Here is a 25,923-nt window from a genome sequence, read left to right on the forward strand (position 1 = left end):
TTAATGTGCAAATGCAGCAACTTCATGAAAATAATGGGGAGATAAAATGTGAGATGCTGTTCCTGTGACACTAATGGTGGAGCAGCACCAATCGACCAGCACCTTGCGATAATCACAATTTACTTGCTTCAAGTTGTGTGTAATTCTGAAACTATCTTTTGTGTCAGATATATTCCCAAGTCTAAAGGCAGAGTACCAAGTTCAGGCTTCACTACTCTCCACTGCAAGGGGACTGAACTTAGACTTGCTTTAGTGAATCACTGTCTCAGCATTTTCCTCATTGTAACTGTTATTGGAGAGAAGAGCATCATGAAAGTTGGATATTTAACTAATGGGAACAAATATGCAGAGAATGAGTCACTTAGAATTATTGGCCAAGGTTTGAGACATAAAATGGAAGAAATGATATGTAGCTAAAATATTCCAGCATTATTGTCTAACCAGGTTTGTGTTCCAATGTTTTTTTAGGTGGATGAAAGTGTGTACCATGGGCAGATTCAACATATTTCACATGTATTGAAAGAACTGAAATCTCATGATACCTCCAAAAAAGAAATTTATTCCAAACAGGAGTTCAGGTTAGAGTTATTGAAACTTGTATTCGGATTACCCAGGGTAATCAAGTGCTTTTAAAATGAGTAGTGCAATGGGAGGCACCAGAGAATATCTACACCTCTAACTGGATGCATGGCTCAGAGTCTCAATGATCCTTAAACCTACCTGCCCTAGTCTGGTAAGGCAAAGAGCTAAAGCAGAGTAACTTCCTTTCAGGAGGAGGGATCCCTGCAGCCTCCATCAACACCAGCTGTAAACTGGAAGGGGAAAAGAGTCATGAGTGGACTTTGTAGATACCATAAGGGAGATTGGTGACACCATGGTGACACCAGCTGCCCATTCAGCTGCACATGTTAGACCAGGCATAGTTTAAAAAGGGGGAACATTTTAAAACTACAAAAGTTTAAAGATGAGTACTAATTCAAATATATCAATAAGATCACTGGACTAATAATCCAGGGGCCCAGGCTAATGCTCTGGGGACCTGGATTCAAATCCCACCATGGCAGCTGGAGGAATTTAAGTACAATTTTTTAAAATCTGGAAGTGAAAGCTAATCTAAGTAAAGGTGACCATGAAACAATCATTTGGTTTTCGTTAAAAACATTACTGTCCTTTAGGAAAGGAAAGAAACACAGAAAATAGGAGCAGGTGGAGGCGATTCAGCTCTTTGGCCCTGCCATTCATTATGATCATGGCTAATCATCCAATTCAATAGTCTGATCCCATCTTCTCCCCATATTCTTTGATCCCCTTTTCCCCGTGTACTATATCTAATTGCTTCTTGAAGGAGTCACTTGCGTACATGTGACTCCACGGCCACAGCAATGAGGTTGACTCTTAACTGCCCTCTGAAATGGTCCAGTAAGCCAAACGCTATTGGGGATGGGCAACAAATAGTGGCCCTTCCAGCAACACCCTCATCCATAATGAAAACATAAAGGGACAAAGCATAAACAAAACATTTATGTTTTGGGTAACTTGATGATGCAGTGAGTAAATGCACTTTATGATGTGGGTGGTATGAGTGGTTAGCACTGTTGCCTCACAGCACCAGGGACCCGGGTTCAATTCCGGCTTTGGGTCACTGTCTGTGTGGAGTCTGCATGTTCTTCCCGTGTCTGCGTGGGTTTCCTCCGGGTGCTCCGGTTTCCTCCCACAATCCAAAAATGTATAGGTTAGGTGGAATGGCCATGCTAAATTACCCCTTAGTGTCCAGGGATGTGCAGGTTAGGTGGGGTCACGGGATAGGGCAGGGGAGAGGGTCCAGGTAGGGTGCTCTTTCAGAGGGTCAGTGCAGACGTGATGGGCCAAATGGCCTCCTTCTGCACTGTAGGGATTCTATAATTCTATATGGCATTCAGCCGTACAAGCTTAAAAGAAAAGTGGGATTAGACTGGAGAGAAAAGTGGGATTAGACTGGAGAGCAGTTTTTCAGACATGAAAGCCAAACCACCTCATTCTGTACTGTAGGTTTTTATAATTAAAAATAAATAAATTTAGAGGGGACTTCCGGTGACGGCGGGCGGGAGGCAGCCACACATTGGAGGGCTCCCATTCGGGAACAGCATTTTCAGGGTCTATCGCCAGGTCCCAGGGATAACAAAAGCAGGACGAAGACACAGTGAAGGGAGATGTTGAAAACAAGTAAAAAAACGGCCATGAAAAAAGCAGCTGAAAGTCCGTCGGGGAGTGGAAAGGTCACCGTGGGGACGGCAAGCAAAATGGAGGCTGGGGCACCAGGGGAGGCCGCATTGCCCAAGGCTGAAGAAATTACTAAGGTGATGGCCACGGAACTCGAAAGGCAGTTCACAAAACACATGGAGGCGATGGGTCGGTATTGAAAGTGCTGGTGGAGGAAGCGATTGCCCCGGTGAGGGCAGCGGTATTGAGTGCATTGGCGGAGATGCGGGAGCAAGGCAAGGCGTTGAAGGAAGTGGAAGAGACATTATTGCATGAAACGATATAGCCTCATGTAGCTGTATTTTTTTCACTGCAGCAGGTATATGTGCTAAATGAGCCAATGTTGTATATAATTGGACAAGGGAAGAGAAGGGACTTTCACTGATGGTTCTTTGGGGCTTGGGTGTGTATGTGGGGTTTGTGTGCTAAAGGGGATTTCTTGCTTTTCTTGGGCCAGGCAAGGGGGAAAGAGACCAGGGTGGGCCCTCCATGCTGGCCTGTTTAAGCCGGCCAGTGAGCGGGAGTAATGTGGGGGAAGGAGCTGCGGCCATCGGAGCCTGGCAGAATAGGTCCCGATGAGTCTAGCCGGGTGGAAAGATGGGGGGAAGGAACAGAGATTAGGGGGAGGAGTAGGGGTGGGCTTACAATGCATGGGTGTCGTTTACGGTGGGGAGGGGGGGGGACTCTATAGGTTAATGGTGACCATAGGCAATTCCTAAATGCTTTTTCTTTTATTTCTCCTTTGTTTGTCCCACCACGGGAGGGTTTGTTCTATTTGATGCTTATATTGTCAGGTGGGCCGTTGCTTGGGATGGTGGGTGGATGGGATTGTTGTTGTTGATAAGGAAATTGACTTTGTATTTGTTACCATTTACTGTTTGTGGGTGGGGTGTAAATTCTGGGAGAAAATGTGAAAATGGAGAATAAAAATATTTTACAAAAATAAAAAATTTAGAGTACCCAATTCCTTTTTTCCAATGAAGGGGCAATTTAGCATGGCCAATCCACCTACTCTGCACATCTTTGGGTTGTGGGGGCAAAACCCAGGCAGACACGTTTATAATTTTACATGATTCCTGTTTTATATTTGAGTGTTCTGACATGAGTTGTCAGTAAAGGTGCTACAAGAATTGTGGTGAATTATAAACCTAGTAATTCACACCGTGTTATATTATATGTATTGTGTCCTTGTGGGCTCTGTATACAAGCCGTTGCGCGGCACTGCCCATAGGGAGAGATGAGGAGTTTGTACTGGGCTCCACCCTTGGCTCCTCCCACTAACCGGAAGTATAAAGCTCTGCAGTCGTGAGCCTGCTGCCAGTTCATCTCGTCGCAGGCAGGCTCTGTTGTAAGATTATTAAAACCACTGTTCACTTCCAATCATGTGTCTTGTGAATTGATGGTCACATCAATTTAATAATCTTAGGAAACTTGAAGAAAACTACTATGGAATCAGCCCTCAAACCTGATCGACCAGAACTCGACCCGCAGGCTGCAGAGGCGAAAGAAATCTTTCTACACTGGCTCAGATGTTTCAAGGCCTACCTGGCTGAATCAAGCACTTCAGAAACTACGGAGGAGCAGAAACTCAGCCTACTGCACGCAAGGGTGAGCCACTGTATCTCTACTCAACTTAACAGTACTTCCTCGTATACGGAGGCCCTGGCCATGCTCGATCGAATGTACGTGAGGCCCATCAACAGGGTCTACGTGCGCCACATTTTTACGACCCGCCGCCAGCGCCCCACGGAGTCGCTGGACGAATTCCTGCACGATTTAAAAGCCTTAGCTCGGGACTGCAATTATCAAGCTGTATCAGCTGCCCAGCATATGGAGCTCGATGTCTGAGATGTGCACGTGGCAGGACTCAGGTCAAACTATGTGCGCCAGCGGTTGCTTGAAAAAGGGGCCCAGAACTTGGAGGACACTTAGAGTTAGCTACAACCATGGAGGTCTCGTTCCGCAGCCTCACCTCGTTCCCCGTGGACCAAGCGACCTCATCCTGGGCCCCCGACCAGCGACTGCCCCAGGCCTGCGCCGCGCGGCCACCCACCCACTACGCAGCCCCAGTGTGCCATTTTTGCGGGCAGCGCCAACACCCACGGCAGCACTGCCCTATCCCACAACGCGACCTGCAGCAGCTGCTGGACACTATGCCCGGGTTTACCTGGCGAAGAAATCCCCTCTCCAAACTCTCCCGCAGCCCAGAGCACTCGCTTCCCAAACTCGGAGGCCTGCAGGCTCCGGAATGCTGCAGCCTGTATGCCGACTCCGCCCCCCACCCGACACGTGCGACTCATGGGGGCCGTCACCTTGGCAACCCTCCTCCACGCGACCAGCTACGTGCGATTCATGGGGGACGCCATCTTGGGCGCCATCTTCCTCGCCGCCCGCTACGTGCGATCCACGGGGGCGGCCATCTTGGGATCCATCCTCTTCAACCTCTGAAACTCACCTCGAAGACTACGACCTCAGCGGACAGTCATCACGGGGCCACTCCAGCACAGCTGATTGAACCGCCGACTACCCGCAACTCAGCGCGGTCACGTTGGACCATTCGCGTCCGAAACATCTCCGCAACTCGATGATGACCATTAAAATCAACGGGTACAGTCTTCGACTCCGGAAGCACCGAGAGCTTAGTACACCCAGATCTGGTAAGACGCTGTTCGCTCCCTATCTTCCCTGCACGGCAAACTGTCTCCCTCGCCTCGGGCTCACACTCTGTTCACCTCCAAGGGCGCACCGTCATGACCCTAACGATTCAAGGCGCCAGCTACTCGAACTTTCAGCTGTACGTACTCCCCGAACTCTGCGCCCCACTCTTACTGGGACTCGACTTCCAGTGCAACCTCAAAAGCCTCACACTCAGCTTCGGCGGGCCCCTACCTCCACTCACTATCTGCAGTCTAGCGACGCTAAAAATCGACCCCCCTCCACTCTTTGCTAACCTCACTGCAAACCCATAGCCACTCGCAGCAGGCGGTACGGCCTGCAGGACAGGGTGTTTATCAGAACCGAGGTCCATAGGCTCCTACGTGAGGGGGTCATAGAGGCCAGTAACAGCCCCTGGAGAGCTCAGATGGTGGTCGCCAAGACCAAGGCAAAATTCCGAATGGTAGTGGACTATAACCAAACCATTAATCGGTTCACGCTCCTCGATGCGTACCCCCTCACCAGGATTGCAGACATGGTGAATCAGATCGCCCAGTACCGCATCTTCTCCACGGTGGATCTGAAGTCTGCATACCACCAGCTCCCAATCAGCCCGGAGGACCGCCAGTACACGACACTCGAGGCAGATGGCCTCCTCTTCCATTTCCTCCGGGTTCCCTTTGGCGTCACGAATGGGGTCTCGGTGTTCCAACGAGCAATGGACCGAATGGTGGACCAGTACGGGCTGCGGGCCACGTTTCCGTACTTGGACAACGTCACCATCTGCGGCCATGATCAGCAGGACCACGACACTAACCTCCACCGATTTCTCCAGACTGCCCAGAAACTCAACCTCACGTATAACACCGGGAAAAGCGTTTTCCGCATGACCAGGCTAGCCATCCTCGGCTATGTCGTGGAAAAGGGAGTCCTGCGCCCCAACCCGGACCGTATGTGCCCCCTCTTACAACTCCCTCTCCCTCATTGTCCCAGGGCCCTCAAAAGGTGCCTGGGATTTTTCTCTTATTATGCCCAGTGGGTCCCTCAGTAAGTGGACAAAGCCCGCCCACTATTTAAGGCCACACTTTCTCCTCTGTCAGATGAGGCTCGCCAGGCCTTCATCTGCATCAAGGAGGACATAGCCAAAGCGGCCATGCGGGCGGTGGATGAATCCGTCCCCTTTCAGGTGGAGAGCGACGCCTCAGAGGTCGATCTCGCAGCCACACTAAATCAGGCAGGGAGACCAGTCGCCTTTTTCTCCCGAACCCTCCCCGCTTCGGAACTTCGACACTCCTCAGTCGAAAAGGAAGCACAAGCCATCGTGGAAGCTATACGACACTGGAGGCACTACCTCGCAGGTAGGAGGTTCACCCTCATCACCGACCAAAGATCAGTTGCCTTCATGTTTGACAACTCACAAAGGATCGAACTCTCCACCTACAATTATGATATTATGTATCGACCGGGGAAGCTCAATGAGCCCCCAGATGCCCTGTCCCGCGGCACGTGCGCCAGCGCGCTTGACGACTGCCTGACAGCTATCCACAATGACCTCTGCCATCCGGAGGTCATCCGGCTCGCCCACTACATCAAAGCCCGAAATCTGCCTTTGTCCACCGAGGAGGTAAAAACCATCACCAGAGATTGCCCGATCTGCGCGGAGTGCAAATCGCACTTCTATAGACCAGACAGGGCCCACCTGGTAAAGTCCTCCCGGCCCTTTGAACGCCTGAGCATTGATTTCAAAGGGCAACTCCCCTCGACCAATCGGAATGTGTACTTCCTGAATGAGTTCTCCCACTTCCCCTTTGCTATCCCGTGCCCCGATATGACCTCCCACACAGTCATCAGAGCTCTGCACAGTATCTTCACCCTGTTCGGGTTCCCCAGCTACGTACACAGCGACAGGGGTTCATCCTTTATGAGCGACGAGCTGCGTCAGTACCTGCTCGACAAGGACATCGCCTCGAGCAGGACTACCAGCTACAACCCCAGGGGGAACGGGCAGGTACAGAGGGAGAACGCGACGGCCTGGAAGACCGTCCTACTGACCCTCCGGTCCAGGATTCTCCCGACCTCCCATTGGCAGGAGGTTCTCCCCGACGTGCTCCATGCTATTAGGTCCCTCCTGTGCACCGCCACCAACCAGACCCATCACGAACGGCTATTTGTTTTTTCTAGGGGCACTACCACGGGGGTTTCACTCATAGCATGGTTGAAGACACCGGGCCCGGTTCTCCTCCGGAAGCACGTCCGGGTACACAAAACTGACCCACGCGTAGAAAGAGTGCTCCAACTCCACTCGAACCCCCAATACGCTTTCATCGAATACCCTGACGGCCGTCAGGACACTGTTTCCCTCCGGGACCTGGTGCCTGCAGGATCCAACTCCACCACCACTACCCAATCCTCCGCGCCCCCGCGCCTATAGGTTTCCGGCGCTCCCCGTCGCCCGTCGAACCTGTTAGGTACGAAGCTCGGATCGAATCAGCCCCAGAGTCCACTATCATACACTCGCCGACCGCCCCCACCCAGCCATCCGAAGAGGCTGCAACCCCGGTGCTCCACCGATCCCAAAGGACGACTCGGCCGCCGGACCAGCTCAATTTGTAGACCCATCACCCCCGCCGGACTTGATTTTTTTTTACAGGGGGTGAATGTGGTGAATTATAAACCTAGTAATTCACACTGTGTTGTAATATATGTATTGTGTCCTTGTGGGCTCTGTATACAAGCCGTTGCGCGGCTCTGCCCATAGGGGGAGATGAGGAGTTTGTACTGGGCTCCACCCTTGGCTCCGCCCAGGGCTCCTCCAACTAACCGGAAGTATAAAGCTCTGCAGTCGTGAGCCTGCTGCCAGTTCATCTCGTCGCAGGCAGGCTCTGTTGTAAGATTATTAAAACCACTGTTCACTTCCATTCACGTGTCTTGTGAATTGATGGTCACATCAAGAATACAGAAGTCTTGCTGCAATTTAGTGAGACCACACCTAGAGTACAACATGCAGATTTCCATATTGGAGGTGATGCAGTGAACGTTCACCAGATTGGTTCCTGTGGTTAGGAAGGAGAACATTGACCTGTTTCCTTGGTGCTGTTGACCATCTTGTAATCCCTGCTAGATGCTGCAACTGTGAATAAGACAAAGCTGCTATATAAATACAAGTTTTTGTCGTGATGGTAGGGTCAATACTAGGTGTGATGTCTTCCAAACTCAAACAGTCAGTTGGCACTCTGACTTAATTGATACATAAAGAGTGGGCATTAGAGGTTTTAATTAAACTTAATACCAACCAAGTTGATTTCTCCAGATTCAGCTGTATTATAGCATGCGTACCTAATGTAATTAATTTAACAAGTAGACAGTGCTATTCTTGCAAAAAATGTTTCACAAACATTGTCTACACTGAGATGGAAATTGGCTCAAGTTCGCAAAATATACAAGCTGTACCTTCCCGATTTTAAGTGCTGTAATTTTGCATAAGAATATTTGGAATAGGCCATAAAGCCTCTTGCTCTTGCTCCCTATAACCGTTTACTCTCCTTTGGTTCAAAACTCTGTCGGCCTCGGTCTTGAATGTATTCATTGGCTCAGACTGCCACAGTCCCCTGCATATCTTCCTAACTGGGCCTGCAGCAGATAATGAGGAACCATAAGCAAAGGAAAAAGACAACTTCCATATTCATGCAATCTCTACAGTGCAGAAGAAGGCCATTTGGCCCATTGAGTCTCCCAAAGAGCATCCTGCCACTGCTCACTCCCCTTCCCTATCCTTGTAACCCCATAAACCCATCCAATCTGCACATCTTTGGACTGTGTGAGGAAACCAGAGCAATCCGGAGGAAATCCACGTGGTCATGGAGAGTATGTGCAAACTCCACACAGTCATCCAAGAATGAAATAGAACCCGGGTCCCTGGTACTGTGAGGCAGCTTTGCTAACCACTTGACCTCAGCCACATCAGTCTACCTGTCACAGATACATCTATCCATGTCAGTATTGGTTGGTCCGACCATCACACAAATCCTGTGGAGACAAGTCCCATCTTCACACTGAAGATACCGTCATTGTGTTGTGTGGCACAACTACCATGCTAAATGGGATAGATTCAGAATAGATCTAGAAGCTCGAAACTGGGCATCTATGAGATTCTGGGGGGGCATCAGCAGCAACAGAATTGTATTCAGCCACAATTCGTATCATTGTGACCTGACAGACCCCTCACTCTACCATTCGCATCAAGCTAGGAAATCAACCCGGAGTGCAGGAGAGCGTATCTGGAGTAGCACCAGGCATACCGAACATGAGGTGCCAACCTGGTGAAGCTACAACACAGGACTACATGCATGCCAAAGAACAGAAGCAGCATGTGGCACACAGTACGAAGCAATAATCCTACAACCAACAGATCAGATAAAAGTTCTGCAATCTTGCCACATTCAATCGTGAGTGGTGGTGGACAATTAACAAGTAAATGGAGGAGGAGGCTCCACAAACATCAAAACTGTCCATGATGTGTGTAAGAGGCGCACATTCCCGTTTACCCTTACTGTTGTTTTTTTTACTTTAGGATTTAATAAATGACAAACTTACACAGACACGGGGTTTGGCTCAACCACTAACTTGTTTATTATGCCCTGATTCAACAGCCCCAATTTAGTGTAAATGATACCGTACAACTGGTTAGCCCGAATTAAATCTTTCCGTGATTCAACCTCGGCTTACCGGAAACTGCATTACAAAACCCACAACTTATTAATAAAAGCCTCCACTAGAAAAAGCACAGGCAAAACCCCACGTTTCTGCCCAAAACCTTGCTCAATTCAACCCAAACCCTCAGGATTTAGTTGTTGTCTTTAAATTATCCTTAAACCTCAGCCCCAATACTCCTCGGATTTGGCTGATAACTTACAATTCCCCAAACGGTTGGTCCTGCCGATGAAAGTTGCGTTTCCACAAATCAGGTTGACCCCATTCAGTCCCAAACCTTCTGCTTTTAAACCTTTATTTTTGAAAAATTCCTGTGGAAATCCAGCTTAAAAGCCACAAAAAGACCACCAATAGCGGGAGCTGCTAAATGTGCGACTTTTCACTCCATAGTCGCAAAGTCTGCAACAGGTTTGGCAGGTGATGTTTGATGAGGTGAGTGGGTGGGACACTCTGGATTCTGCCATCTCTTTCTGCTGTTTACGTTTGACCTCCGCATGGTCCTGTGGTGCTTGAGATAATTGGCGCCTATGCAGATGCATTCTCATGTGATGCCCATGTTTTTTTTGGGGGTTTTTTTTCTTTTTTATAAATTTAGAGTACCCAATTCATTTTTTCAAATTAAGGGACAATTTAGCGTGGCCAATCTACCTACCCTTCACAGCTTTGGGTTGTGGGGGCGAAACCCACACAAACTCGGGGAGAATGTGAAAACCCCACACGGACAGTGAGCCAGGGCCGGGATCGAACGTGGGGTCTCGGTTCTGTGAGGCAGCAGTGCTAACCAGTGTGCATCGGTGCTGACCATGATTCCCATTTGTTGATGAGGATGTTGAATGTATTTAGGGAGGCTTTCAGAGTGTCCTTGTAGCGTCCTTCCTCATGATTGCTTGCCATTGTGTTGTGGAGCTCAGAGTAGAGCACTTGTTTTGGGAGTCGTGTGTCGGGTATATGGACAATGTGGCCTGTCCATCGCAGCTGGTTGAGCGTGACCAGTACCTCGATACTGGGGATATTAACATGGGAGAGGACGCTCACATTGGTACACCTGACCTGCCAGCGGATTTGCAGGATTTTGCAGAGGCAAAATAATTTTTATTAAGATTTTCACAAAATATAAACAACAAAATAATATTAACAAAACAACCATGGTAAAAACCCAAGAACAACAACCACCCAACTACAAAAGCAACTACAAAAATAAAAAAAGCAAACAACAAAAAGGAAAGAGATAACACCCGCCACATCCAACAAACCCATGTGCACAATTCTCCCTCCCACCGAACCAAACCCTCCCCCCCACCCGCCCCGGGTTGCTGCTGCTGCCGGCCTATTTCCCTACCGTTCCGCCAGGAAGTCCAGGAAAGGCTGCCACCGCCTAAAGAACCCCTGTACTGATCCACTCAGGGCAAATTTCACCTTCTCCAATTTGATGAACCCCGCCATATCATTAATGCAGGCCTCCACGCTTGGGGGCCTCGCATCCTTCCATTGAAGCAAGATCCTCCGCCGGGCTACTAGGGACGCAAAGGCCAGAACACCGGCCTCTTTCGCCTCCTGCACTCCCGGCTCCACTGCAACCCCAAAAATTGCGAGTCCCCAGCCTGGCGTGACCCTGGATCCTACCACCCTCGACACCGTCCTTGCTACCCCCTTCCAAAACTCCCCCAGCGCTGGGCATGCCCAGAACATATGGGCGTGGTTCGCTGGGCTCCCCGAGCACCTAGCACACCTGTCTTCACTCCCGAAAAACCTACTCATCCTCGCCCCAGTCATGTGGGCCCTGTGCAGCACCTTGAACTGTATGAGGCTAAGCCTCGCACAGGAAGAGGAGGAATTCACCCTTTCCAGGGCATCCGCCCATGTCCGCTCTTCAATCTCCTCACCCAGGTCCTCTTCCCATTTACCCTTCAGCTCCTCCACTGAGGCCTCGTCTACCTCCTGCATTACGCGGTATACGTCCGAAATCCTCCCTCCTCCAACCCACACCCCCGAGAGCACCCTGTCCCGTACCCCATGTGGGAGCAACAGAGGGAACCCCTCCACCTGCCGCCTGGCCAATGCCCTAACCTGCATGTACCTAAACATGTTCCCCGGGGGGAGCCCAAACTTCCCCTCTAACTCACCCAGGCTCGCGAACCTCCCATCCACAAACAGGTCCCTCAACCTCCTAATACCTACCCTGTGCCAGCCCAGAAAGCCGCCATCGATGCTCCCTGGAACAAACCGGTGGTTCCCCCTTATCGGGGACTCCATCGAGCCCCCCACCTCCCCCCTATGCCGTCTCCATTGCCCCCAAATTTTGAGGGTAGCCGCCACCACCGGGCTCGTGGTATACCTCGTTGGAGGGAGCGGCAACGGCGCCGTTACCAGCGCCTCCAGGCTCGTGTCCACACAGGACGCCATCTCCATCCTCTTCCATGCTGCCCCTTCCCCGTCCATTACCCACTTACGCATCATCGCTGCATTGGCAGCCCAATAGTACCCACAGAGGTTGGGCAGCGCCAGCCCCCCCCTATCCCTGCCCCGCTCCAAAAACACCCTTCTCACCCTCGGAGTCCCATGCGCCTATACAAATCCCGTAATGCTCCTGTTAACTCTCCTAAAAAAGGCCTTCGGGATAAGGATGGGAAGGCACTGGGACATGAACAAAAACCTCGGGAGCACCATCATCTGGACGGACTGCACCCTACCCGCCAGCGACAGCGATAACATATCCCACCTTTTAAACTCCTCCTCCATCTGCTCCACCAACCTTGTGAGGTTGAGCTTGGAGGGCCCTCCAGCTCCTAGCCACCTGGACTCCCAGGTACCCAAAGCTCCTCCCTGCCTGCTTCAGTGGGAGCCTACCAATCCCCTCCTCCTGATCCCCCGGGTGCACCATGAACAGCTCGCTCTTACCCAGGTTAAGCTTATACCCAGAAATGCCCCCAAATTCGCTGAGAATCCTCATCACCTCCGGCATTCCCCCCACCGGGTCCACCACATACAGCAACAGGTCATCCGCATAAAGCGACAATCGATGCTCCTTCCCCCCCCCCCCCCCCCCCCCCCCGCACCGGGCCCCTCCAGTTCCCCGACTCCCTCAACGCCATGGCCAGGGGCTCAATTGCCAACGAAAAGAGCAAGGGGGACAGGGGACACCCCTGTCTCGTCCCCCGGTGCAGCCAAAAGTACTCCGACCTCCTCCTATTCGTGGCTACGCTCGCCATCGGGGCCTCATAAAGCAGCCTCACCCAATGTACAAACCCCTCCCCAAACCCAAACCTTTCCAACACCTCCCACAGATACCCCCACTCAACCCTATCAAAGGCCTTCTCCGCGTCTAATGCCACCACTATCTCCGCCTCCCCTTCCACAGCCGGCATCATAATGACATTCAGAAGCCTTTGTATGTTGGTATTCAACTGCCTCCCCTTTACAAACCCGTCTGGTCCTCGTGAATGACCCCCGGCACACAATCCTCTATCCTTGTAGCTAAGATCTTTGCCAACAGCTTGGCGTCTATATTTAGCAGCGAGATCGGCCTATATGACCCACACTGCAGAGGGTCCTTGTCCCGCTTAAGGATCAAGGAAATAAGCGCCCGTGACATAGTTGGGGGCAAAGCCCCCCCCCCCCCCCTCCCTTGCCTCGTTAAAGGTCCGAACCAACAGGTCCGCATACATTTCATAAAATTCGGCCGGAAACCCATCCGGCCCCGGCGCCTTCCCCGACTGCATGTTCCCTATCCCTTTAACCAGCTCCTCCAGCTCAATCAGCGCCCCCAGTCCCTCCACCTGCCCCGCTCCACCTTCGGAAATTGCAGCTTGTCCAAGAAGCGCCCCCCCCTTCCACCGGGGGTACAGACCGGTACAATTCCCCATAAAAGTCCCTAAAGACCCCATTAACGTCTACCCCCCTCCGCGCCACCTTCCCATCTCTATCCTTCACTCCCCCAATCTCCCTGGCAGCGTCTTGCTTTCGGAGCTGGTGTGCTAGCATCCTACTCGCCTTCTCCCCGTATTCATACACCGCTCCCTGTGCTTTCCTCCACTGAGCTTCCGCCTTTCTGGTGGTCAGTAGATCGAACCTGGCCTGAAGGCTCCGCCGCTCCCCCAGCAATCCCTCCTCGGGAGCCTCCGCATATCTCCTGTCCACCCTCACCATCTCCCCCACCAATCTCTCCCTCTCCCTCTGCTCTCCCGTCTCCCTGTGGGTTCGAATGGAAATCAACTCCCCTCTAATCACCGCCTTCAATGCCTCCCAGACCATCCCCACTCGAACCTCCCCATTATCGTTGGCCTCAAGGTACCTCTTGATACACCCCCGAACTCTCCCGGCCACCTCTTCGTCTGCCAGCAGCCTCACATCCAAGCGCCAGAGCGGACGCTGGTCCCTCTCCTCCCCCAGCCCGAGGTCCACCCAGTGCGGGGCATGATCCGAAATGGCTATGGCAGAGTATTCAGCATCCTTTACCCTCGAAACAAGCCCCCTGCTCAGGACAAAAAAAATCAATCCTGGAATAGGCCTTATGCACGTGGGAGAAAAATGAGTACTCCCTGGCCCTTGGCCTCGCAAACCTCCAGGGATCCACCCCTCCCATCTGATCCATAAACCCCATCAACACCTTAGCCGCCACCGGCCTCCTACCCGTCCGGGACCTGGATCGATCCAATGGGGGATCCAGCACCGTGTTGAAGTCCCTCCCCATGATCAGGCCCCCCCGCCTCCAGATCCGGAATGTGGCCCAACATGCACCGCATAAACTCCTCATCGTCCCAGTTTGGGGTGTAAACATTCACCAGCACCACCCGCTCCCCCTGCAGCTTACCACTCACCATCACATACCTCCCGCCACTGTCAGCCACCACATTTGACGCCTCAAACGACACCCTCTTTCCCACCAGGATCGCCACCCCCCGATTCTTCTCATCCAGCCCTGAATGAAATACTTGGCCCACCCATCCCTTCCTCAGTCGCACCTGGTCCGCCACCTTCAGGTGCGTCTCTTGGAGCATAGCCACATCCGCCTTCAGCCCCTTTAAGTGCATAAACACCCGGGCCTGCTTGACCGGCCCGTTCAGCCCCCTCACATTCCAGGTTATCAGCCGGATCAGAGGGCTCCCTGCCCCCCTCCCCTGCCGACTAGCCATAACCCATCCCCTGCCTGCCACTGGCCAGCGCCCCCCGCTCGGCCTGTTCCCCAAACAGAGGCAACATTGTTGATATCTCTCCAGGGATTTGATGTGTCTGCTGTACATTGTCCATGTTTCTGATGCATACAGGAGAGCGGGGACCACGGCTGCTCTGTAGAAAATGAGCTTGGTGCTGGATTTCAGTCTTTCAACACGCTGTTCCTCATGTATCCAAAGACTGCACTGGCACATTGGGATTGATGTTGGATTTCATCGTCCATGTCGCTTTGTGCCGAGAGGAGGTTCCCAAGGTATGGGAAATGACCAGGAGCTCACCTGGATCTTGATGGTCGGGGGCGGTTTTGTGTGGCAGGAGGGGGCTGGTAGGGAACCTTTATTTTTTGGATGTTTAGTCTGAGGCCATTCTCTCATATGCCTTGGTGTATGTGCACATATAGGCATTGTCTGCATACTGCAGACAGGTTGGGGTGGTCTTGGTTCTGGCCTGGAGGTGTCAGATGTTGAACAGTTTCCTGCCTGTCCAGTAGCTTAGCTCCACTCCAGCGAAGTGCTTCAGGGTGATGGGATGGAGTGTTGCTGCGAGGAAGATGGAAAAGAGCGTTGGTGCAATGACACAGCCCTGTTTGACCCCAGTTTGCACACATATTGGGTTTGTGGTGGTTCCATTGGTGAGGATCACAGCTTGCATTTCATCGCGGAGCAGGTGGCGAGTAGTGACAAATTTCTTTGGGCAGCCAAATTTTTTTTTTAAATGTATTTTATTCCAAACTTGTTCAGTTACAGTTACAAAACATTAACAATCTTGGGAACATGCTCCCCAAATTTTAGTTTGTACCGATCTTTCCCCATTTTCACCCCCCTCTCCTCCCCGTGACGAACATCCCCCACCTTGCCTCAAAACCCTCCGCTAAACCCCTCAGTTCATATTTAATCCTTTCCAGATGGAGAAAGTTATATAAGTCTCCGAGCTATGTCATCACCCCTGGTTGGTTGCCTATCACCATTCCAACAAGATCCTTCGCCGGGCAACCAGAGAGGCGAAGGCCACAAATTCAGCCTTCCTCCCCTCTATCAGCTCCAGCTTCTCTGATGTCCCAAATATCGCCGCCATAGGGTCCTTTGGCAGAGTTTATTCTGCTTGTGTCGGTTTGGCGCCAGGGTGATGGAGATGGTAGAGCGGATTAGTCAGTGGCCAGTCTAGCAGTCGTCAACTCAGGTCACGGCGTGGGTGATGGGGACATCTTTGCGGTCCCTTACCCTCCATCTGACTGCAGTACTACGCACAAATCTTACTGAAAATATCCAAATACATTTCTGAAGACATTCTGCTGAATGGTGAACATATTTTCTGAGGTCATCCTGCCGGATGGTCACTACTTAGTACCCTTTTAATTTCTTTCGTCTTCCATGCCTTGGTCCAGACAAACCCATTCATCACTGATGTTGTTTCTACACCTGAAATAATGGATCCCAGTCAAGTGAAATATCTCTGGCTCCCAGACCGAAATGCATTTGGCAAGTTAATTTCTCCTTAACTGTTGTCGATGTTGTTTGCATGATAGCTGTTGTCTGGGCCATTTGTCACAGTGGACTCCCCAGCTTCTTTAATTGAGTTGCCTGATGACAGCTTTCTTGTACCATTATGATGATAATGTACTCGTGTCCTTACATAGTATCGCTTTGGTTTTGATATTGGCATGCTTTGAAGATTAACCCCTTAAGGTTTAGCGGCTGCCATCTCCGGGCACACCCCTCAACAGACCCTCTCAAGGCGAACTTTATCTTCTCCAGCCTCAGAAGCTCTGCCAGTTCACTCACTCACATCCCCAGTTTTGATGTCCCAGAGTCCTTTCATTCTAATACGATCCGTCTCCGGGCTACCAGGGAGGCAAAGGCCAAGACATTGGCCTCTCTCGCCCCCTGGGCTCCCGGGTCTTGTGACACACCAAAGATAGAACATACATTTATATAGCTTCTAGATAGCTGAATCAAGTTTCATAACCAATTAATTACTTTTCACAGTTTAATCACAATTACCAGGTAATAAATATATATGCAATTTCTGCTTTGCAAGCCGCTACAAATAACAATTCAAATAATTGCCAGTTGATCTCTTTTGGTGCTGTCAGTTGAGTGGGGTACATTGGTCAGGGCACCAAAGGACCTCCCCTATTCTTCTTTGAATAATGTATTCCAATCTTTTACATTCACCTGAACAAGGAAATAATGTATTTGTCTCATCTTCTGTCATTCAGACGAGTTTCCCGAACAATGCAATACTCCCTCATGACTGCACTAAGAGATCAACCCAGATTATCTGAAGCCCTGAACTGAAGCTTAAATCCAGAGTTCTGTTGACACCCACAGCTTCCCATTGTATCTTTTTGTAACTAGCTGGAAAATAAAAATAGAAAATTGTTTCTTGCAGTCAAATCTTGAAGACAGCCCTGCCTAACAAGAGTCCAAATGATATCCAAGAGCTGATTGCTGCTGCAACATCCCAACTTGGAGAAGACAAAAAGATTAAATATAACGTATTGTTTCAAGAGGTAACGTAAAAAATAGTTGTGGCTTGGCTGGTTTTTCGCACAGTGAACATTTTCAAGTAATATTTTTCAAGAATATTCAAACAGGCTGGGGTCCAAAGGCAAGGGTTCCCCTAAGTTCAAGAAGCAAAACCATAAACTGGATCTTTATGACATGTTCATCAAGTTGCTTTCCACAGCTTACAGGGAAAATCCCACCTCCCAGTGATGCCGTGCAGTGCACAGGTCCACAACCTCAATCCTTAAACCTCAATAGTTAAGGAGATAAACATTCTGTCCCAGTTACCCACCGTTGTCAGCTCACGCTGACCGCCCCCCTCCCCTCCCCCCACCCCCCTCCCACAAACTGCTGCAAATTATATTTGAGCTGAAGGGTGCAGGATATACCATAACATTGCCCACAGCAAGATTTGATCCATTTTGTTAAGCTAGTATTTCCATACATTTTTTTATTTAGATGAAGCAACCTTTTGAATTTACGACAATGCTTGTAAACTATTTTAAATCCCAATCTGAAGACAGTTTCATTCTCAACAAGAATATTTAAGCAGCATGTTAGTCCCAAAAAATTAGCATTGTAAAAATGAAATCTCACTGCGCAAATGATGTATTATGTGCAAGCTAAATACAAGTAACACTCCACTAATGAGGAATCCAACGTAATTGTGAAAAGAATGCATGTGATTTATCTTTTCGAAGGAACTTTGAAGGGCAGCACGGTGGCACAGTGGTTAGCATCGCGTGCCTCACGGTGCCGAGGACCCGGGTTCTATCCTGGCCCCGGGTCACTGTCAGTGTGGAGTTTGCACATTCTCCCCGTGTCTGCATGGGCCGTACCCCCATAACCCAAAGATGTGCAGGATAGGTGGATTGGCCACGCTAAATTGTCCCTCAACTGGAAGAAATAATTGGGTACTCTATATTTATAAAAAGAAAAAAAGAGAAAATTCACAAGGAAAACTTTCCTTGCAAGTTTTTGTACATTCCATGATTTCAAATTTACCTAACACAAATTCTCTTTTTTCCTGCTCAAGGAAAATTTTTACCATACTTGTTACAAACTCCTATTACTTTTATGAGTATGGTTTCTCATTTTATTGTTTTCTTCTGTTGCTGCTTTACAGAGTACAGAAGACACAGCAGGGGCTTTTGTTGCATTGCTGCAAAGCCAATATGCAGCAGAGAAGATCACGTACCTCAGTGAACTAAGAAATACCTTGGAAGATAAAGAGTAAGAGACAAATTTAATTATGGATTTTATTCCAGCACAAAGATCACATCTGTAAATAAGCTATTATAAATGATTAGCTGTAGGTTACACAAATTGAAAAGACATTCTGATTTCATGTCACGCTCAACTTCCAAATAGTTTTTGAATCAAGTTATCTTTAATTGCCTTGTTGTATTTAATGGTGGGGTATTTTCGTAAATAATAATTCCTTTCCCATTTAGCTGATGTAGCATAATCACATGACACTATTATGTGGCCCGAGACTTGAGAAAAGTTAATTGTTCATCAAATAAAAGGGACAGCAGCATTGCTGAATATTAGGAAGCAGAGTGTAAATAGGAAGCAGAGCGTAATGGTGAATGGATTTTGTTTATACTGGTGGAAGGTTTGTAGTAGTCTTCCACAGGGGTCAGCAGTTGGACCCTTGCTTTTCCTGATCTATATTAATGATCTAGACCTTAGTATGCAGGCAACAATTTCAAAGTTTGCGGATAGAAGACAGTGTAGAACTTGAAAAGGATACAAATTGGTCAAATGGACAGATAGATGGCAGATGAAGTTCAATGTGGAGAAGTGTTATGTGATACATATGAAATAAGGGGTAACATTTTTTTAAAAAATAATTTTTATTGGAATTTTTTGAAAAATATATATCAACAAAACAATAACAATAATAAACACCCCCGGCACCCGTAACAACGCATATAACAAATCCCCCCAGGGGGTAACATTTTTAACGGGTTACAAGAGCAGAGGGACCTGGATTTATGTGTATAGATAATTAAAGGTGGCAGGACAGGTGGAGATAGCAGTTAATAAAACAGGGAGTATTCTGGGCTTCATTAATAGGGACATTGAGAACAACACATTGGAGAGAGTACAGAAGAGGGTTACAAAAATGGCTCCAGGTATGAGCAATTTCAGTTATGAGAATAAATTGGAGCGGTTGAGACCGTCATCCAATGAAATGATGCTACACCTCTACAAATCATTGGTCAGACCATATTTGGAGTAGTGTGTTCAGTTCTGGACACCATATTTAAGTGTGTTAAACCCCTGAAGAGTGCAGAGCAGATTTACTAGAATGATACCAGGAATGAGGAATTTTAGATACAAGGAGAGATTGGAGAAATTGGGCTTGTCCTCTTTGGAGCAGAGAAGATGAAGAGGTTCTTATTGAGGTGTTCAAAATTCTGAACTATTTTAACAAAGAAGGATATTCTGTTTCCACTAGTTGGTATGTCAGTGACTAGCGGTCACAATTTCAAGAGGGTCAGCAAGAGAGCGAGGAGTGAGATGAGGAGAAACTTCTTTACTCAGAGCTGTTGGGATTTGGAACACGTTGCCTGGGAGAGTGGTGGAGGCGGATTCCATAGGAGGTTTCAAAGTAGAGCTGAATACATATTTGAAATAAATTAATTTAGAGGGCTATGGAGATAGGGATGGGAATGGGACTAGCTGGGTAGCTCTTTTAGGAGCCAGTGTGGACACAAAGGTCTGAATGGCCTCAGTCTGTGCTGCAAATAACAAATTACAATATTTGCATCTTTATTGGAATGAACACATTTCTATCATTTTTCTCACAAACAAAATTGTTAAAATTTTGTGATCTAATGATTTTTGGAGTGTAGTCCATTAATAAAAATGGCAAAAATTTCACAACCACATAATTATCCACTTGTTTTTTCTTGCTCAGAACAGCACCTGAATATGAGCATTAAAAAATCAAGTAAATGAAAGCAGGAATTAAAGGACCAGAATCACAAATAAGGGATTCTACTGACTAGATAAACTGAGTGCAGTACTCAACATTGTATCAATATGAACAGAACTTCAGAGTTAAGGGCAGATATAAACTAAACCTGATCCTTTTATGTTTACATAAATGTGTTATTTAAACTGTTAATGCCATATTCTGACGTACTGATCTGAACATCAAGGGTGAATCAAATAAATATCCATTGAGATAACTCAATGCTTTAGGTCCACTTAAGTGTTTTCATCTCTGCTCACCAACATTGGCAACCTTCAGAACTTCAAGCTAGTATTCCCTCTTGCATTCTCAACACTTACTTATGTCATTTATAGCAGTGTCAGTGGGGACATAGTCCTGTGAGGACATGAATAAGTTAAAAGCATTTGAACTGCAGTCAAACTTGTATGATGCCCACAGTGATTATATAATCCAGAGAAGCTAAAATAACTTAAGGAAATATTGATTTTATTATCTTTCTTTTCCTTTATCCACAGGGAGTTAACTGTGGTTGATCTAAAAAGGGCTTTTCAAAAGATTGACCCTTCGATGGATGCACAAATACTGGCCTCGTATTTAGCTCAGGGTTTCCAAACAACAAAGGAACAACTTGATCAAATTCTTCCTGTGGACACTGACACTGTTTTAGACAGACTGCAAGCAAATGACATAAAGAGAATAGGACCCAAGAAGTAGCACAGAAGGAAGGATATTTCAATTCAGTTTTTAAAAAAAAATCAGTTCAGCTGTTTACCGCCTTATTTAATATTTTAAAAAGCACATTACAATATACATTTCATTATTAATGTCAAAATTGTACATGGCCATAAAAAGCACACTTATATTCAATTCCAGAAAACATAGTTTGTTTAAAAAGTGTGATTGCTGCCTGTTCCTAAATGGCAACCACCGGAAACTAGCAGTTAAGTAATACTCCATGCATTAATACTCTATGCATGATAAGATGCCATCAGCACCATGTTGATAATATCAATAGTTATAGCAATTCTGCTTTTAAATAGCACATTAGTGCAACTTGGAAATACTCTTAGTGTGCACGTTAAACACTTATTTTAGATATCCTTTCTACAATTGTTTCTTTATAATAAATGTTTTTTTTAAATGTCTTGAACGATGCAAGACCATCTGATTTAACTACAATTCTTCCTATTATTTTCAAAATAGCATAACGTCCAGATAAAATAAATTGCTTCATACAAAGAATCGTGATACTTTGTGAAATAGCCTTTTTGTTGCACACAGATGTTTCTGACCTGAGTCACCGTTCTTTACTTTCAATTGGAAAATAAATTATATTATTGGCTTACTTATTTTGCTCTTCTTACAACTCCATATTGGAAGCTTTTCTGTAAATTATTAGTGCGAAAGTTGACATTCATATCCTTTCAATTTAGTATTAGGCACTACTCAAAATTGTTAAGATTAAAATAAGCTATCCAGATATTAAAAATGTCATTGGTGTCAGAGACTTCTTTTGAGGTACTATCATTTTCTTTCTGCACAGCAACTTATTTTGTGGTCTAATGAGCATTGCAGCCGTCTGCCAATTTTTCTAAGGAACCATTTTCCATGCATGTGTAGATGGTGATGATTAGCGCATAGCTGAACTGTGGCATAAAAATGCATAGATTGCGATATTCACTTTCCCTGGTTCGGGAACTTGTATCCCCACTGGCTGGGATTGGTTTACATAGCAACAGGCCAGAAACTGAACAAGGAAAATTCTGGTTTAATAACACTGTATGGCGCATCTACTCAATGTACCGCTGTCTCAGGCTTGTCCCCAAACTTAAAAAATATAGCTTAAAACGCCTTGGAAAGTCTCAGCATGTGGACACAGCATAAAAATTGGGCCAGAGGAAATTCTCTCCCCTGGTTGCAAGAGATTCAAATGAATCCGCCATGTTACAAATTTGGAGGGCTTAATAAGAAAATAAGTTACTGTAATTGTCACAGTTTCACAATTTTACAAATAATTTAATGCTTTTATTATGTATTCAAACATTACAGTTGATAAAAAGACTGAAATACTCCATAACATGCCAAACAGAAATGAACAATACAGAGTTTGATTATACACACAGGTTGTAGTTACAGCTGACATTGCAAAGTGGAACAACTTAGCAATGCATAAATTACTGCCATGAATCATCAATTCCCATTATTTCTATACATTTAACAAATCAAATTAGTTATTTATTTTGTAAACCAGTAAAACATGAAGTAATTTAAACTACTTGAAATTACAAGAAACTTACTAGGGTATTCGGAGTAGTTATTGGATGGATATGAATAATGGGAGTTTAAAGCTTACTTAAATAGAAGGGTCAACTCAACTGTGATCAAATTTTATTGAACTAGACGCAATAATAAATAGTTACAAAACATTACACCATGTTCTCAAACATTGGTCATGTAAGTCATGTGTCAAGTCAAAATGCAAAACTCAGAACTAGAGATGTAAAAGATCTTAATTTTTTAATGCAGTTTCTACAAATCTGTTATCGTAACAAAGTAAAATTTTCATACAAACATTTTCAAGACTACAAAAAACGTTGGTAAGAAAAATTGCCTGTGCAGCAAATTACATTTATTTTAAGACCTATAATTAGGGTAAAATACTGTTTCTTTTCAGCTTCAAGACCTGCATTTGACTCTAGCTCTCTTGCTGTTGAAAATCTATTTGGACAGTCTCAACCTGTTTCCTGGTATCACAGAAAAAACATAATTATACACAATTCCTTATGAAATTGGTCATCTCACTCAGAACAACTGCTTCAGAAAGGGGAAAAACTCTCAGTGGTGAAGGAGAGTTGGGCGAAGACAGGTTATTTAGCTGAGTAGCTAAGATTACTCTGCAAATCACTGTGGTATGCCTAACCTAGGAGTACTCATGTCACCATTTAGTGCCAAAAGTACTTAGTACCAATTTACCAGTACCAATGTTAACTTGACAAGGATGTTAAAAAACGTGTTTAGAATCGCTTAGCAGGGCTTCCACCTGAGTTCCGAGCTTCTACACCTTGTTTTCTGTATAAAAACAAAAATTAAAGTTTTAAAAAATTGATGCAAGTATGCATAAACATACAGATCTCATTTTGGGAGGGAGATTATGAAATGATAAACAGTGGTGATTAGAAACAACCATAAAGCTATAGAATTATGGCAGATTATTTGAGCCATCGAGACCATGCCATCTCTCTGTGGAGCAATCCAGTCAGTCCCATTCCTTTGCTCTACCCCTGTATTCATGCAGTTTTTTTTCCCCCTCATGTGCCCATCCAATTTCCTTCTGTAATCACTGATTGTCTCCACTTCCATCAATCACCATCATAGTCGGCGTGTTCCAGATCATCATCACTCACTACATGAAAAAATTCTTCCCCACATCCCCCCCACCTGCATCTCTTGCCCAAAACCTTAACTTGGTGTTCCTTAGACATTGTATGGTCAGATATTGGAAACAGCTTTTCTTTGCCTAATTTGTATACACCAGTCATAATATTGTACATCTCTATTTTATCGCTAACCTACTTTACTCCAAGGAGAAAAACCGAACCTGCAGCTAACATTCCTCATCATTCTTGGTACCAATCTGCTACATCTTCTGTATACCCTTTCAAGGATGTTCACATCCTTCCTTAAGTGTGATGTCCAGAACCAAATTCAATACTGGCGGCCTAACCAGAGCTCTATAGAAGTTCAGCTAATGCCCCTACTTTTGTAGTCAAAACCTCTTGTTTATGAAGCCAATATCCCACATGCCTTGTGTACCACACTCTCAATATGTTGCCAAAGATCTATGCACCCAAATCCCAGGTCCCTCTGTCTCTGCACACTCTTTAGAAGTGTGCTATATTGCCTCTCCTTATCCTTGCTGTCAAAATGCATCACCCCGTGCTTCTCTGTATTAAATTTCATCTGCCACTTAGCTGTCTATTTTGATAGCCTTGTCTTATTGCAGCTGATTGGTATCATCCTCACTATTTGCCACACTTCTAAGTTGATATTATCAGCAAATTTTAAAATTTTACTCCAATATCCAAGTCATTTATATGTCAAAAAAAGTTCCCTGCTGTCCTCAAGTCTGAAAAACAACCACCTACTGGTGTTTTTTGCTGTTTTCTGTCCTTGAGCCAATTCATTTCTCCAAGCTGACACTGAGTCTCCTTTTCCATGAGCCTCAAGTTTGTTAATCTGCCTTCTATATGATACTTTGTCAAATGGTTTAAGATCCATACAGACATAAATCCTTCTGTTATTCAATCAAAAAATCAATTGGATCTGTCAAGCATGAATTAAAGTAGATGGGATCCACTGATTAAATATAACGCTATCATGCCATTATCTTGCCATATTTTCCTTCATAAAGAGATCCTACCACTCATACAACTCGTGAAAGTCTGTAAAGTCAGTAAAAATAGCGGTAAATCTTTACTTTGTGATTTAGCAAATAAAAGCAATAAATTTGATGACATCATAATACGTACATGGTAGTTATTTTTTGGGAATTATCTTACTCCCACTGACAGCCATTGGAATTAGTTTTTCTCTGCATTCCATTGGTAGATGCTGTTCTATCAGTACATTCAAGGGTGTCTTGTCAGTCACAAATCCCTGCCTAAGAACCAGAAAACAAATTCAACAACAAATTTAACAAAGATCTCAGTTATATTCTATCAGATCAGCTTAGAATTTTGACTTTCTTCCACAATCCACTCCAAAAGAACATTAGTTTTGTTTTTAAAAAGTAAAATACCCCAAACGCTGGAAATCTGAAATAAAAACAGAAAATGTTGGTTAAACTCAGTAGGTCTGGCAGCATTTGTGGAGTGAAACAGAGTTAACATTTCAGATCTAAACGATCTTTCTACAGAAGTTGTTTTTAAAAACAAGACATACTTTTCTTGTATTAACCGTTCAATATAATTTTACAAATTTTGGATGTGGGTATTGCTGACACGCATTTATTGCTTATGCCCAATTCCTCTGTATTTGCATGGTTTGCTCGGCCATCTGAGTAGTAAAGAGGCAACGACACTGCTGAAGGCCAAACCTTCCTTAAAGGTCATTAATCAACCAGGTGGGTTAAATGTATTGTGATAATTTCATGACACCCTTACCGAGACTAATTAACTTTCAATTCCAGAGTTTATTAATTAATTGAATTTAAATTCCAGCAGCTGCCATGGTGGGATTTTCACCCATGTCCCTAAGACATTAGCCTGGACCTCTGGATTACTAGTCAAACATTACCACAAGGCCCCATTTCCCCACAAATATACTATCCCAGGGCCTAAACAATCTTTTCAGGTGAGGCAGCGCTTCACATGCACCTCCTTCAATCTGGTCTATTGCATTTGCTGCGACCAATGCGGTCTACTCTACAAAGATTATTATTATTATTGCAGAACACCTTTGATCCATCCGCAAACAGGACCCAGACCTTCCCATCGCTTGACATTTCAACTTGCCGTCCTGCTCTCACGTCCATATGTCCGTCCTTGGCCTGCTGGAATGGTCTAGTGAAGCCCAGCGCAAAGTGAAGGAATAGTATCTCATCTTCTGATTAGGCACGTCACAGCCTCCAAGACTTAACATTGAGTTCAACAACTTCAGACTGTGAACGCTCTC

The 25,923-nt window shown here is 46.3% G+C and overlaps 1 protein-coding gene across 4 annotated transcripts in view; it reads left to right on the forward strand.

Annotated features, from left to right (window-relative positions):
- The window catches only part of tsnaxip1 (translin-associated factor X interacting protein 1), a 131,539-nt gene extending 109,944 nt beyond the window's left edge, over positions 1-21,595 (forward strand). For 3 of the 4 annotated variants that reach the window (XM_038806803.1, XM_038806802.1, XM_038806804.1), the window contains 4 exons: positions 469-578; positions 17,167-17,287; positions 18,409-18,515; positions 20,766-21,595. In XM_038806803.1, coding sequence (XP_038662731.1) covers positions 469-578; positions 17,167-17,287; positions 18,409-18,515; positions 20,766-20,964 — 537 coding nt within the window. In that variant the 3' untranslated portion in view covers positions 20,965-21,595. Of the gene's footprint in view, positions 1-468; positions 579-3,664; positions 3,724-17,166; positions 17,288-18,408; positions 18,516-20,765 lie in introns of those variants that run through there. The other variant, XM_038806805.1, reaches the window with a different exon arrangement.
- Positions 21,596-25,923: the final 4,328 nt, after the last annotated feature.

This window comes from Scyliorhinus canicula, chromosome 9 (assembly GCF_902713615.1).
Source record: "Scyliorhinus canicula chromosome 9, sScyCan1.1, whole genome shotgun sequence".
NCBI classification, from domain to species: Eukaryota; Metazoa; Chordata; class Chondrichthyes; order Carcharhiniformes; family Scyliorhinidae; genus Scyliorhinus; species Scyliorhinus canicula.